General features: G+C 54.7%; 1 protein-coding gene and 1 long non-coding RNA gene across 4 annotated transcripts in view; one reads left to right on the top strand and one right to left on the bottom strand.

Moving 5' to 3' along the window:
- Positions 1–15862, top strand: part of LOC116940295 (pituitary homeobox 2) — a 65965-nt gene that overhangs the window by 31657 nt on the left and 18446 nt on the right. Inside the window, exon 1 of one of the 3 annotated variants that reach the window (XM_032949915.2) lies at positions 4680–5417. The exons of the other annotated variants lie outside the window; for them this stretch is intronic. Coding sequence (XP_032805806.1) covers positions 5339–5417 — 79 coding nt within the window. The 5' untranslated portion in view covers positions 4680–5338. Of the gene's footprint in view, positions 1–4679; positions 5418–15862 lie in introns of those variants that run through there. 3 annotated transcript variants of the gene reach the window in all.
- LOC142924118 (uncharacterized) lies at positions 6560–15021 on the bottom strand. Its single transcript, XR_012941279.1, has 2 exons — positions 14925–15021; positions 6560–9200 (listed from the first exon to the last, which is right to left on the bottom strand). It is a non-coding gene; the product is annotated as an uncharacterized LOC142924118 (long non-coding RNA).

Genomic DNA, 15862 nt, shown 5'->3' with positions numbered 1-15862 from the left:
ACCGGCACCACGCCCGTCCGGCTGCCTTTGTCTCCCCAGTGGCGATGTTTGCACCCCGCCACCGGGTACTTATTTGGGGCTAAGCCGACCTAGGGGAGGCCCAGCACGAGTTTAGACAACCGTCACTGTTCATTGCGTAGCGCGTCACGTGGGACGCGTTTATACAATCATCGGGCACGTGCAGCGTGCAAGGACTTAATGAGTGTGTGAATGGTGGGGATTGGGGGCGGGGGGTCGCGAGACGTGGAGTTTGGGGACTGTAGACAACGTAGAGTCGGAGGGGGGGGGGGGGTGTCGGTCTATCGCCCGACGTCTGTGTGGCCCCCGTGGTTACCGCTGCGGTGGCCGCAGCAAATTGACCCGGGTGGAGGGTGGTGGTGCGGTCTCAGGGTCCCTCTGGCAGGAGGAGAGGGGAAGCGGGCAGCGATGACCCCACGGGGCACCCCACGGGGCACCCCACGGAGCGGCACAGCTCCGCTGAGCGGAGCCGCGGCCGTCGCGACGTTCATGGCTTACTCGGCTCGTGCGCTCTTATCGTCAACGCCGAGGACGAGAAGCAGAAGAGGACAGCGGAAGACGGAGCAAACCAAAAAGGCAAAGACAAAGATTGAGCCGTGGATAAGTCACGCGCACGTTTGTGGGCAGCGTTGGCGGGGTTGCAATGCGCCGCGCGTTGAACTTATTTCGGAACGCAATGAGCAAATCCTTACGAAATGAATATCAAAACGACGCCCGGCCGTCTTTGTCTCCACGTTGGCATTGTTTATAGAACCGCAGCAGGGTGCCCGTCTTTAGGCTGAGTCGACCTAGCGGAGGCCCCAGGACCGGTTCAAATATCCATGTATGATGTTGGCCGTGAGTGTGAATCGAAACTCGCGTAGTCGGGATCGTTGCGCGGCGCGCGAACCACAAGGCGCCATACGCACACAAAGGCAAAGGATCCTTCCGTATAACCTTTAGCAGACTGTTGGGGCAAGTGTTATTAGCGAGCACCTATATGAATTGCAGCACGGCGCACGAGGGAGTGGGTGGCCAACACCACGACCAGTCGCCTTTGTCTCCCCACTGGCGATGTTCACACACCGCACCAGGTGCTCATTTGAGGCTGAGTCGACCGAGGGGAGGCCCAACACCGGTTCAGATAATTGCCACCGGTGTTGGCCGTGAGCGGGAATCGAACTCGGTGTGTGTGAACACACACGCATAGAGACAGACACATACACACTCAGACACCAATCGAGCCAGCGATGGCAGTGGATTTATTTACGAAGCAATTCTCGGTAGCGTTCACATATCGCCTGACATTCTACAATCCGTCCGTCCGCCTTAACCTCCCCCTCCACCACCCTTTTCCTTGATCACAATGCAACGTACGCGTTAGTCGCCATCTCTCTCTCTCCATCACCAGCAACGCGACAAATCGCCAACGCCAACGTAACTGTTGGCGATCGTTCGCCGAAGTCGGACGGATCTGTCTCTGCGCGGCGTGCGAACGCAGTGCACGCAGCGAACGTCGACCGACGCGGTGAAGTATCGCGGTCAAATAGCTCGCTACGCCCCCGCACGACGTTGAGGGTGGGGGGATAGCGGGGGAGGTGGAGCCCGTAATCCAGCAGTGGATGATCCCCACGTGCGTGCACAAACGCCGCGTTTGCTAAGCGTCGCACGGCGCGTTAGAAGAGCGCACTGCGTAAAGAGCTCCCTTCATGCGCTCCAACGCCACGCGCGTACCCAGGGTTCCACGGCGTCAATGATGACAGACAGACGCCCGGCCGCCTTTGTCTCCCCGGAAAGGTGGTGTCGTGGCGGTTAGCGCGCTGCGCTGCGCTACGGAATCCGGCGACCCGAGTTCGATTCCCGCTCGCGGCCAACACCAGTGGCGATTATCTTAACCGGTCCCGGGCATCCCCTAGGTCGAATCGGCCTAGGGGATGTGGTGTGGTGTGTAAACATCGCCACTCGGGAGACAAAGGCGGTTGGGGCGGGTGCTGGCCACCCACACCCTTCGTGTGCCGCGTTCACGCTCACAGCACTTGCCCCAACAGTCTGTTAAGGCTACACGGGGGATGTTTGTCTTTTTTTTACTACACACCGCAGCAGATAGATGATTGGTGAACGGCTGAGTCGATCTAGGGCATGCCGAGAATCTCTTCAGACATCACAACCCCTACTGGGGTCGTTTGCGCGCGTGACGCGTTAATGAAAGACACCAAATTGACTCCGTTCCGGTGCGTCGCCCCCTCCAAAGGCTGCGCTCTCTCAGGCTGCACGTTGCGTACACGCGCACGCACCGTCAATTCAGAGCGACTTCCGTTCACCTAAACAACAACAACAGCGCGCCGAATTACGAGCAGCCGCCGAAGGTTTCCGCACGTGGATTGCACGGCCCTGCGTGGCGTCGTGTCGATATCGAACCCACTCCCTCGTTCCTAGTCGAACGCGCGCCATGTGCCTGTTCATCACAGGGGCCCCCCTTGCGGGGGAGAGGGCGGAGTGGTGGCGCAGTGGTTAGCGCGCAGCACTATGAGCCCGACCACCCGAGTTCGATTCGCGCTCACGGCCACACCAATGCCTGTTATGATGATGCGAACCAATCCTGGGGACCTCTCCTTACTCAACCGAAAATGTGAGCACAGACGAGGGCGGGCGTGGTGCTGGCCACACATCACCCCGCCACCCCCCCCCCCCCCGAGTCCCGTAGACTTGCACCACAAGTCTGCTAAGGCTATACGGGGGGGGGGGGGGTCTTTGTCAGTGTTTGTGTGGAGCGGTCGTGTGAGCGGTTTAAGCGCTGCGCTATGGACCGGGCGAACCGAGTTCGATTTCCGCTCACGGCCACCAACACCGGTGACGATTATCTGAACCAGGTCCAGGATCTCCCCCCCCTCTCCAGGTCGACTCAGCCTGACATGAGTTACCTTGTGCGGTGCGTAAACGTCAGCACTGGGGAGACAAAGGCGGTCGGGCGTGAGTGTCGGCCACCCCACCCCCTCGTGTGCCGTGCCAGCCTTCGCAGGTGCTCCTCGCCAATAGCCCACGACCCAACAGTCTGTTACAGGCAACACGGGGGGACCCTTTGCCCTTGATCACAGCCCCAGTCTCGTCCGTAAATCGCGTTTCACCAACCTCTTCAGTGTTTCGAACAAGCGCGAACGATGTAACAATACGAACCAAGAGGGATGGCGACGATGCCGTATTTAATCCGACCGTATCGTCACGGGAGCTGCCGATGAATGAACATCGAAGCTGCCATTACCGGCACTCTGGGTCGGTGTCGAGATGTTCTCGCTTGGAAATTTAAAAAAGTTGGACGTTCGGGGCGGATGGCTTCTGATTGAAGGCCAAGCGTATATACATTAATTAAATTTAGATTTTAACTAAAAAGTATAAGGATGAATCGTTTAGGTTGTATCTGCCTGTAAGTGCATGTACTTAATCGATCCTGTCTCTAGCGTGTGTGTGAGTCAGTGTCGACTCAGCCTCAAATGAGTACCTGGTGCGGTGTGGTAAGCATCGCAACCCGGGGAGACAAAGGCGGTCGGGCGTGGTGCTGGCCACCCACACCCTTGTGTATCGTATCGGCCTTCATAGGTGCTACTCGCAAACAGCACTTGCCCCTACAGTCTGTTAACAGGCGATACGGGGGAGCTTTGTCTGTGTGGTGGGGAGCCGTGGTGTAGTGGTTTGCGCTACGCTGCGCTACGAACCTGGCGACCCGGGTTCGACTCCCGCTCACGGCCAACACCAGTTACGATTATTTGAACCGGTCCTGGGCATCCCCTAGGTAGACTCGACCTCAAATGAGTACCTGGGTGCGGTGTGTAAACATCGCCACTGGGGAGACAAAGGTGGCCGGGCGTGGTGCTGGCCACCAACCCCCTCGTGTGCCGTGCCGACCTTCATAGGTGCTCGCTAACAGCACTTGCCCCAACAGTCTGTCAAGGCTACCCGGGGGATCTTTTGTGTGTGCACCTTGCAACCTTGGATTACATTCTGGGGCATGGACAACATCGACATCAAGTGGCGCCTGAGCTTGCCCTGGAACCCCCCCCGCCCCCACCGCCCCCAGAGGGACGCAGCCGTGCATGAGCCCCCGGTGCCGGTGTATAAACATCGGCACCGGGGGAAGACAAAATAATGACGGGCGCGGTGTTGTGGCTCGGCTAGGCACACTCCGAGCGTGCGCCCACCTTAATAGGCGCTCGCAAACAGCCTCAGTCGTCTATGGAGGCTGAGGGTCCCTTTTAGCCTTCCGTCCCGCCCGTTCGATAGGATTCCCACAGAGATCGTTGCATTCATCCACCGCCACCACCACCACCGTCCATTCACGTATCCACCACCTCCATCACCTCCCCCAGCTGTCAACCCAACGTGAGAGTTGGAGGGGGGGGGGGTGCAGAGGCAGGAGTGGAGGGGGAGGGGGCGGGCTTTTTCGAGTGGGCGGGGCTTCGCCTCTGGGGAGGGAGGGGCTTGACGGAGTCGGGGCGGGGCCCGCTTCGAGGGTGTCCCTCGGCTGCGAGAGAGAAGATCTCATCGCGGGAGGCTCTCCTCCTCGAAGCGCCGCTCCTCTCCTCCTACCGCTTCGACGCTGGGACTCGCCGCGCGTTCCCACCCACCCACGCCACCCACCCACCCACCCACACATCCCCACCCACCCACCCACACATCCCCACCCACCCCACCAACCCCCACCTACCAGCGTGCGTCTCTCGCCTCTCTCTCGAATCTCTCGCGCACTCGGAGCTGCCGAGCATGGAGACGTCGCACTCCGCGCCTTCGCCTCGTCCTCGACTCCTCCTCGCCTCGCCCGCGCTCTGACTCGAGACTCGACGCGACACCTTTCGCCGACAACGGCTTTCGGGGGGGGGGGAGGAGAGGGGATAGCGAACTCCTCGAATAGCTCGACTCTATCAGTGACTTGGAGACTGCAGTCTTTAGCCGGTCTTAGTTCCTTTCTCGCCGTCCGTCTCTCTCTCTCGCTGTCTTTCGTCATCCTCTCGCCGAGACGAACCCTGAGACGTCGTTAAGCCGGTCAATAGCGGCCTAAAGTCGCGATTAATTGTCGGCTCAGGACAACCCCGGCATAATCTGCGCACCTCGGCGCGTCTCCGCCGCACAATACCGACATCACCAGCGCCGCCGCCGGCGCCTTTGCAATCGACACATTTCATCAAGTCATCACCATCATCATCAGCAGCAGCAGCATCGGCGTTGACTTCCTCACCTCGCCTTACATGGACGAACCGGCACTGCCGCGCATCTGCTGAAGTCCTCGAGTCCACTCTGCGTGTTGTTGTTTGTTGCTGCTGCTGCTGCTGTTGACCGCCTGCAAGCGACGATGTCTCTAAACCTGCAAGCGCACCGAGCGGGCAACTCCGAGCTCATCCTACCCGAAGCCCGCGCTCAGGACGCGAGAGGTAAAGCGACGTCCGCGCCTCTCTCGGCATTCTCTCAACAATGGTCTCGTTGTGTCCACGTCGATGGTCGTGTCCCGTGCGCTCGTTCGTTCTACGTCGCTCGCCTCTGTCGACGACCCATCGACGAGGCGTCCTCCACCTGTCACTCGGGGTGTCGTTGATGCGCGCTTCGGGCTGCGCTGCGTTCCTTTCGTGGCGGTGAATCGTGGCACGGCGGGCGCCGATTTGTACATCATCCCGACTGATAGTTTAATCAAGAAAAGCGATTCCGTTCCAGTTTGCTTGCTTAAACGAAATACCGCTGGATAGTGTCGGTCTGGAAAGCCAATAGGTCGATATGTTGACAGGAACGGAATCTGCTCATGTATGATGTTACCCGTAATATCCCACTAATACTCGTGCCGAGTGTTGTGCTGCTAATGGTTCAACCACAGCTTGCACTGTGTTGATGGAACGTCACTCGCTGTGGTTATGCTGATGGTACATCGCTCACCGTGTGATGGTACATCACGCCCTATATTGAGCGTACATCGCGTTTTCACGAAAGTCGTACACCAATCATCTTGCTGTCATCTGCTATCGCCTGAAAGAGACGGACGTTTCCTTTCGCCATAGCAATTAAAAGCCATAAAATATAACAATTACACCCACGGGACGTCACTTTTTTTTTTAAATAAAGCAATGACAATAGCGTGTTATGCACTCGGCACGTACAAGATACTTTACTCCAACGCACACTACACGCGAGACAAGGATCCCCTGTTTAGCCGTTAACAGACTGTTGGGGCAAGTGATGTTAGCGAGCACAGACCACCACACACACTTCACACCCCACACACTACACCACACACACCATGCACTTCACACACTACACACTCCACACACTATACCACACGCACCATACACTTCACACACACCACACACCACTCACACTACACACACGCCACACACTTCACACACTTCACACCACTCAAACACACCACACACACTAAATTTCACCCGAACACCTGGGTCGTAGAGTGTTGCGGGCCGAGTAATGCCAGCGGGCGCCTGTTGACGCATCTGGGGCAATTGATGGACGAATGTGCACATGCGAGAGGAGTATATTTGTCCTTCTCATTAAGTACACACAGTCCGATGCCTTTGCTGTCAATTATATATATTTTTTAAAAATGTTCCACCGCATGCATGTACCGATTATATCGTTACTTACAAAGCGATGTCTACGGCGGCTTTATCCTCGCGGTTTCGAGCAGCTGTTATCGTCGGAGAGAGTCTGCGTGTGTGTGTGTATGTTGAACTTCGTTCGCGCCGTACGCAGCCAACCGTGCTAATCGGAGATAGTTTGCGTGAGAGCAACAGAGGTCTGCCGGACCACACACGGCGGGGAGCTGAAGCGTCGCGTTTGTGAATTGTTCCGAGCGGAGTTGGGCAAATGAGTTTGTTGTTGAAGGTTCCCCTTTGAGACTTGGTTGGTCGTAACGTGACCGATTATTTGAATAACGCGTGCGTCGAACGGCGCTTGCGAACTAAAATAATGAAATGATGTCATCGTCATCATCATGCCTCCTCCTCTCTTGTCCGTGAGGTCAGTCAGAAACTCCATACGCAACGTGTGCTCAACTCACACGCATGTGTGCCGAGTCACACGTGTGTTAACACATGACGCAATGCGCGTGTGAATTGGGGGGGGGGGGGGTATGCGTGTTGCGTTAACACTCCGTGTACGTGCGTTTGTTGCGCTGAAGGAGGTCAGCTGGCCGAAACGTCCAATAAGTCGCATATACCCGTCATTGCAGCAACTGAAATGTGTGTATTCTGTAGAATCAAACTGAGATCACTGACACAGCAACACATTATATACTGACTATAATGTACCGGGGCTAATTAACTAACAATGAACCAAGACGCATTTTTACAGCGATGAAAAATAAAAAAATAAATGTTTTACTTTCATAAATTGTCGTCTATAGATATACATATACTTTCTAAACACATTCATTGCATTATCCATTATTAGTGCGCAGAGGTATATGATGCATATTTCACGGTAACGGAATTACGGCACTTCGTAAGGAGTCACACAACACGTTCACACCTTAGCGGGGGTGGCCAGGCGGGGGGGGGGGCTATCATTTGGGCTCTCACGTATGTTGAACTTCTTTCGCACCGTACGTGACCAACGCTGCTACGCTCTCTGACACGACAGAGTCTGTGCGCTACACTCAGAATAAGAGCGCCACTGCTCGACCGCCCGTGTCTAATATCGCTCGCATTGCTCGCTCTTGTAGTTCCGTCACCGCCGAGTGAGTCGGAGGCTACACATGGGCGTGTTTGCGTCTGGCGTTGTACATATATACGCACAGACACAGGTATCAAGGTCCACACGGGGTTGTGTGACAAGCACCCACGCCCCGGCCGCCTTTGTCTCCGCAGCGGTGACGTTTACGCACCGCACCAGACCGATCGGTTCAGAAGTTCACAGATGTTGGCTGTGAGTCTGGAATCGAACTTGCCGGGTTCGTCGTGCGCTAACCACTGCGCTACCGCTCCCCACAGCTACAAACACATCGGACATATTTCTGCAAAACATATCCAGGATGTCTATTATTATATGTATATTGTATACTTTTGTACCTGCACGGTACATGCGTCAAATCGCGTGCGCATTGTACTTGCGCGTCCGAGTCTCCAGATGTACATCGAACTGTGCATAGGTACAGACCGCAGACACGCACACGCGCGCGTACGTGCCAGGTATATGCCCAGACGTGACGAAGATCTCCCGTGCAGCCTTGAACAAACTGTTCGAGCAAGTGCCGTTAGCGAGTAGCACCTAATGAAGGCTGGCACGGCACACGAGGGGGTGGGGTGGCCGGCACCACGCCCGACCGCCTTTGTCTCCCCATTGCCGACGTTTACGCACCGCACAAGGTAACTCATGTCAAGCTGAGTCGACCTGGGAGGGGGGGCGGGTTGGTTCCCTGGACCTGGTTCAGATAATCGTCACCGGTGTTGGTGGCCGTGAGCGGAAATCGAACTCGGTTCGCCCGGTCTATAGCGCAGCGATTAAACCGCTCACACGACCGCTCCACGCCAACACTGACTAAGACCCCCCCCCCCCACCCGTATAGCCTTAGCAGACTTTGGGTGCACGTCTACCGCTCCCGGACAGACTTTTGGGGCAAGTGCTGTTAGCGAGCTCCTAGACGCACACACACTTGTCCATACACGCTCTCTATCCGCGCACGGGGGGTGGTGGTGGTTTGGTAGCGGTGGTGGTGTTTGATGTGTGGTGGTGGTTGGTGGTGGTAGTGTTTGATGTGTGGTGGTGGTGGTGGCTGAACCAAGCGACTCGACTCAAGTCCCGTTGCACTGCCGCGTATAATGCGCCCTTTAACATCACGGGGTACGATCGCGGCGCTTAAATTACAGAGCGGTGCAACCTCGCCCCCGTTGCAATTTGTGTCGGTTTCACGAGGACGGATTCCGGCTGCCCCGCACCTCTCCTTGTCAACGCCCTCGCCCGGTATACAGGAGGTCGTGGGCTCAGCCTGCTGCTGTATATTTGGAGTTTTGCACTTCTTTCCTCGCCCGTGGTCGCGTGGATTTTTCTCCGGTTCCTCTGGAGTTGTCACTCCACAATTTAGAATCAACATCACGCGTTCAGCGTGTTCGGCTGCGATGCATTTCCACGTGCCGGTAAGCCACTTCCCGTTCGGCTATCAGTTTTAATGGCCAGGTCGCTTCTGAAGAACAGCCGTAGAGCACAGTGGACCATACCTAGGAAAAAAAAAGGAAGTACAGTTTAATCTTTTTGTTACGTGTTCACTAGACGTGTGTTACCTGTTCACTGTTCGTGTGTTTTACCTGCTCACTGTTCGTGTGTTACCTGTTCACTGTTCGTGTGTTACCTGCTCACTGTTCGTGTGTTACCTGCTCACTGTTCGTGTGTTACCTGTTCACTGTTTGTGTGTTACCTGTTCACTGTTCGTGTGTTACCTGTTCACTGTTCGTGTTACTTGCTCACTGTTCGTGTGTTACTTGCTCACTGTTCGTGTGTTACTTGCTCACTGTTCGTGTGTTACCTGTTCACTGTTTGTGTGTTACCTGTTCACTGTTCGTGTGTTACTTGCTCACTGTTCGTGTGTTACCTGCTCACTGTTCGTGTGTTACCTGTTCACTGGGCGATATGCGGGATGGAAACTTTGGCTGAGTAGTCGAGGAAGATATAGATTTCAAGAATATAGATACAATTAGATGTGTGTATGTTATTAATTACAGCTTTACCCATGCAGTTGTGTTGAGGACAAATGATTATGACGACATAGCAATTTAAATCGACGCCCACACATTTCACCGTGTGACGATAACATGAACTAACGTTGCGGTTCACCAGCCTATGTATGAGGCCTGTGAACCAAATTGTTTTTATTTCTATCCTGGTGGCATTTGGTTTAAAGCTTTCAGGCAAACCCCACACAGGTTTTGACTTTTCTGAGTCTCATCAGCAGTGTGTGGCCTGTTTAACAATTGTTTACTTGCTTGCCTGATGTTATTGGCAAGAGGACGTACAACATTTGTTCCGTATGAGAGCCCACAGCGGCGCACAATGTTATATATATGTGATAATGTCTATCACATATATAAAACTAAAATTCAACGCATTCGTCAATAACACCGTGTATGTGGCCGTAAAGTTGAACACCAATATATAAACAGGCGACGTTTCAGGAAATGCTCCTTCACGGAACATACATTGCGGGGCGGTATACAACATCAAATTGAACGCTACACGTATCCTCCGATATGAACCACACGTGGAGCTGCGTTGTCTCGATGAATTATCTATGGCAGGATGTGTACGCATTGCGCGCCCGAGGTGTGTTACGCGCGCGTTGCACGTTGTGGCGTTTAAAGCTCGGCTCAACGCACGTGGCTATCTGCGTGCGCACATGAAGGCAGTGCAACCGACACGGGCAGCGATTGCTACTGGCGCCAAACAATTACGGGCACGTAAACGGCAGTCGTAGCACGCGCTCCGGTGTCACCGTCTTCACTGGCAAGCGGAGTCACCGTCTTCACTGGGAAGCGGAGTCACCGTCTTCACTGGGAAGCGGAGTCATCGTCTTCACTGGCAAGCGGAGTCACCGTTTTCACTGGCACGCGGTGTCACCGTCTTCACTGGCACGCGGTGTCACCATCTTCACTGGCACGCGGTGTCACCGTCTTCACTGGCACGCGGTGTCACCGTCTTCACTGGCAAGCGGAGTCACCGTCTTCACTGGGAAGCGGAGTCACCGTCTTCACTGGGAAGCGGAGTCACCGTCTTCACTGGCAAGCGGAGTCACCGTTTTCACTGGCACGCGGTGTCACCGTCTTCACTGGGAAGCGGAGTCACCGTCTTCACTGGGAAGCGGAGTCACCGTCTTCACTGGCACGCGGTGTCACCGTCTTCACTGGCACGCGGTGTCACCGTCTTCACTGGCAAGCTGTGTCACCATCTTCACTGGGAAGCGGTGTCACCGTCTTCACTGGGAAGCGGAGTCACCGTCTTCACTGGCAAGCGGTGTCACCGTCTTCACTGGCAAGCGGAGTCACCATCTTCACTGGGAAGCGGAGTCACCGTCTTCACTGACACGCGGTGTCACTGTCTTCACTGGCACGCGGTGTCACCATCTTCACTGGGAAGCGGTGTCACCGTCTTCACTGGCAAGCGGAGTCACCGTCTTCACTGGCACGCGGTGTCACCGTCTTCACTGGCACGCGGTGTCACCGTCTTCACTGGCACGCGGTGTCACCGTCTTCACTGGCACGCGGTGTCACCGTCTTCACTGGCAAGCGGCGTCACCGTCTTCACTGGGAAGCGGAGTCACCGTCTTCACTAGCAAGCGGAGTCACCATCTTCACTGGCACGCGGTGTCACCGTCTTCACTGGCACGCGGTGTCACCGTCTTCACTGGCACGCGGTGTCACCGTCTTCACTGGCAAGCGGTGTCACCGTCTTCACTGGCACGCGGTGTCACCATCTTCACTGGGAAGCGGAGTCACCGTCTTCACTGGCAAGCGGTGTCGCCGTCTTCACTGGGAAGCAGTGTCACCGTCTTCACTGGCAAGTGGTGTCACCATCTTCACTGGGAAGCGGAGTCACCGTCTTCACTGGCAAGCGGTGTCGCCGTCTTCACTGGGAAGCAGTGTCACCGTCTTCACTGGCAAGTGGTGTCACCATCTTCACTGGCAAGCGGTGTCGCCGTCTTCACTGGCACGCGGTGTCACCATCTTCACTGGGAAGCGGAGTCACCGTCTTCACTGGCAAGCGGTGTCGCCGTCTTCACTGGGAAGCAGTGCCACCGTCTTCACTGGGAAGCGGTGTCACCGTCTTCACTGGCAAGCGGTGTCGCCGTCTTCACTGGGAAGCTGTGTCACCGTCTTCACTGGCAAGTGGTGTCACCATCTTCACTGGGAAGCAGTGTCACCGTCTTCACTGGCACGCGGTGTCACCGTCTTCACTGGGAAGCGGTGTTACCATCTTCACTGGCAAGCGGTGTCGCCGTCTTGACTGGCACGCGGTGTCACCGTCTTCACTGGGAAGCGGTGTCACCATCTTCACTGGCATGCACCCGCCTGCAGCTGTTAAGATGCACGACCAGCCAGAGCATACACGCACGCGCACTCACGCCCACGTATTACTTAGCGACGTTAAAAACACTCCCACCTCCAAGGCCGCGCGCGTATGTTCAGGACGAATGTGTTCGGGTATTCAGAGCGCGTGTTTCTACACCTTCAAAGATCCCCCGAGAAGCCTGTAACAGACTGTTGGGGCAAGTGCTGTTAGCGAGTAGCACCTATGAAGGTTGGCACGGCACACGAGGGGGGGTGGGTGGCCGGCACCACGCCCGGCCGCCTTTGTCTCCCCAGTGGCGACGTTTATACACCGCACCACGTACCAAATTTGAGGTCGAGGCAAACAACAAAGGGGAGGCCCAGGACCGGCTGAGAAGATCGCCACCGGAGTTGTATGTCCGTATGTATGTTGAACTTCTTTCGCACCGTACGGAGCCAACCGTGCTAATCGGAGGTGGCCGTGAGCGGCAAAATCGAACTCGGGTCGTAGCAGAGGCACGCTAACACCGCCCCCATCCCGCCCAATGCGAATTGCGCGCGCGAAGACGCAGTTCGAGCGTAAATACGTTCCAAGGTTAACTTTTGCATTTCGTTATCAATGACGACCCCCCCCCCCCACACACATGGGAGGGTCGTCATTGATCGGTGATCGGAGCGACCAGCTGGGCGAGATTCCCCCCCCCCCCCCCCCCCCGCTGCTGCGCTGCTACGGCACGAGCGTGTACACGGGGGCCTCCGCTCGGGACTCGATTTACGGCCCAGCGCATCAATCACCGCTAAACGACTCCAGCAGCGAGCGCCCTTGGAAGACCGCGCGACGGGAGGGGGGGGGGTTTCTCTCTCTCTCTCTTACAGTTTTAACATCTCCGATTTCCCATTTTGATTTCGCTACTGATCGGCGGTCATAACGCGACTCCTCGGAGCTCGCTTTGGGACGTTATCGATAACCGCTGTCAGGACGCGGGTAGGGGGGGGGGGAAGTCGGGGTTGGGGGTGTTCAATCGTACAGGACTATTGCTCTCCTCTATTGCTCTGTACAAGCGAGATGTTAACGCCCTCGCCTGGTATACAGGAGGTCGTGGGGTTGCGCGTCTCTCTCTTTCTCTCCCCGTGGTCGCGTGAATTTTTCTCCGGGTCCTCCGCATTTAGAATCAATGCGCCGTTTAGAGTATTTGGTTACTCTAAATGTTCGCGCAGTGAGCCACTTAATTGAGCTTTCATTCGTGGTCAGGTCGCATCTGGAAAGGAGCTATGTAGCTCACCAGGCCATACGTTAAAATAAAAAAGATTAATTCATTTAGTTTACAAGTGCGGTGCGCGGTCTCTACTCGTGCTCAGAATGGGTTTATGTTTTATCAATCCATATAATGTAATGGTAACGATTACCACCTGGGCAGTAAGGTGAGTCACGTTTTTTACATATTCTATTGTGGGGGGGAGGGGGTAGGTGCCCAGTGGATAGCGCACAGCTCCCATGTACCTGGCCGAGCCGAGTTCGATTCCCGCTCACAGCCAACACCAGTGACGATTATCCAAACCGGTCCTGAGCTCTCCCTTGGCCGACTCAGCTTCAATTGAATACTTGCTGGACATGTACACAGTACATCGCCTGCTGCACATGTACACAGTACATCGCCTGCTGCACATGTACACAGTACCTCGCCTGCTGCACATGTACACAGTACATCGCCTGGTGCACATGTACACAGTACATCGCCTGGTGCACATGTACACAGTACATCGCCTGGTGCACATGTACACAGTACATCGCCTGCTGCACATGTACACAGTACATCGCCTGCTGCACATGTACACAGTACATCGCCTGGTGCACATGTACACAGTACATCGCCTGGTGCACATGTACACAGTACATCGCCTGCTGCACATGTGAACACAGTACATCGCCTGCTGCACATGTACACAGTACATCGCCTGGTGCACATGTACACAGTACATCGCCTGCTGCACATGTACACAGTACATCGCCTGCTGCACATGTGAACACAGTACATCGCCTGCTGCACATGTACACAGTACATCGCCTGCTGCACATGTACACAGTACATCGCCTGCTGCACATGTACACAGTACATCGCCTGCTGGACTTATACGCAGTACATCGCCTGCTGGACATATACGCAGTACATCGCCTGCTGGACATGTACACAGTACATCGCCTGCTGGACATGTACACAGTACATCGCCTGCTGGACATGTACACAATACATCGCCTGGTGCACATGTACACAGTACATCGCCTGCTGGACATGTACACAGTACATCGCCTGCTGGACATGTACACAGTACATCGCCTGCTGCACATGTACACAGTACATCGCCTGCTGGACATATACGCAGTACATCGCCTGCTGGACATATACGCAGTACATCGCCTGCTGGACATGTACACAGTACATCGCCTGCTGGACATGTACACAGTACATCGCCTGGTGCACATGTACACAGTACATCGCCTGCTGGACATGTACACAGTACATCGCCTGCTGCACATGTACACAGTACATCGCCTGCTGGACATGTACACAGTACATCGCCTGGTGCACATGTACACAGTACATCGCCTGGTGCACATGTACACAGTACATCGCCTGCTGGACATGTACACAGTACATCGCCTGGTGCACATGTACACAGTACATCGCCTGGTGCACATGCACACAGTACATCGCCTGCCGGACATGTACACAGTACACCGCCACTCGGGAGAGAAATGCCTCTGGTGTGGCCATCCACCCCTCTCGCGTCCCGTTCAGCGCTTGCCCCACAAGTCTGTTATGGCTACAAGGGGGATATTTATCTTTGCGTATCACATTGTACACGCTGCACCACCTCGACATGTGGATGTGGAGGTCTACAGACCCAATGCTGTGTATCTCGCCGACTTGTTCCCCGTGTTGCTTATGCGTGATGTCCGACGTTTCGCTCCACGTCCCCGGAGCCTCTTCAGTTCCTGGATGTCATTAAGGCAGATTATGACCGACATCTCGTTAGAGAAATAACTCAAAGGCGACACACGTGAATTAATTAACAGCATTGCGACGACGCGGGTAAATTGCCCCTGCGAGATATTTAAACGTCCTAATGACGACCCGTCAATCACAGAGCTTACGACTATATAGGTCATAGGTTTTTTATACATACTAGTGTAAGTATAATCATAATACTGCAATGCGAAATGGGGGCTTATACAACAAAATGATAGATTAAAATCATTGCCTTCAATAGACGAACGATGTATAATGAATGTGTATAATTTTACGACGGTAAATTGCATTGCCCTTAATTGCTGAAATTTGCTCGGACCGTGTGCGTAATTATTGAGCCGGCAGTTAATGTAATGTACATCCAATTATACGCGCTCGGTGTATGGGTACACGTCTGTGTGTACGTGGGGCGAGATGTTAACTACCTCGCCAGGTATACAGGAGGTCATGGGTTCGATCCCGACTCTGACGCATATTCTCCCCGTGGTCGCTTGGAATTTTTTTCCGGGTCCTCCAAATATAGAATCAACGCGCGTTAAAAGTATTTGGCAACTATCGTGGTCCACGTGATAAGCCACTTCGTTGAGCTATCATTTGTGATAGCCAGGTCGCTTCTGGAAAAGAGCTACATCGCTCAGTGGGCCTTACACCTGGTAAATTTTAAACAAAATAAAACATTTTGATTTAAAGCTTTCGTGACTGCAGGGATTCTTATTCTTGGTTCTTTCGGTAAAGTCACGTGACTTTACCGAAAGAACCAAGATAAATAAAACATATATTGTATATATGTGTGTATGTGCGTAGTTAGCGCAT

Source organism: Petromyzon marinus, chromosome 8, assembly GCF_048934315.1.
Source record: "Petromyzon marinus isolate PM22_M1 ecotype Great Lakes invasive population chromosome 8, UKy_Petmar_22M1.pri1.0, whole genome shotgun sequence".
Taxonomy (NCBI): Eukaryota; Metazoa; Chordata; class Hyperoartia; order Petromyzontiformes; family Petromyzontidae; genus Petromyzon; species Petromyzon marinus.
The sequence above is the reverse complement of the archived record's forward strand: the minus strand, read 5'-3'. Positions and strand labels throughout refer to the sequence as shown.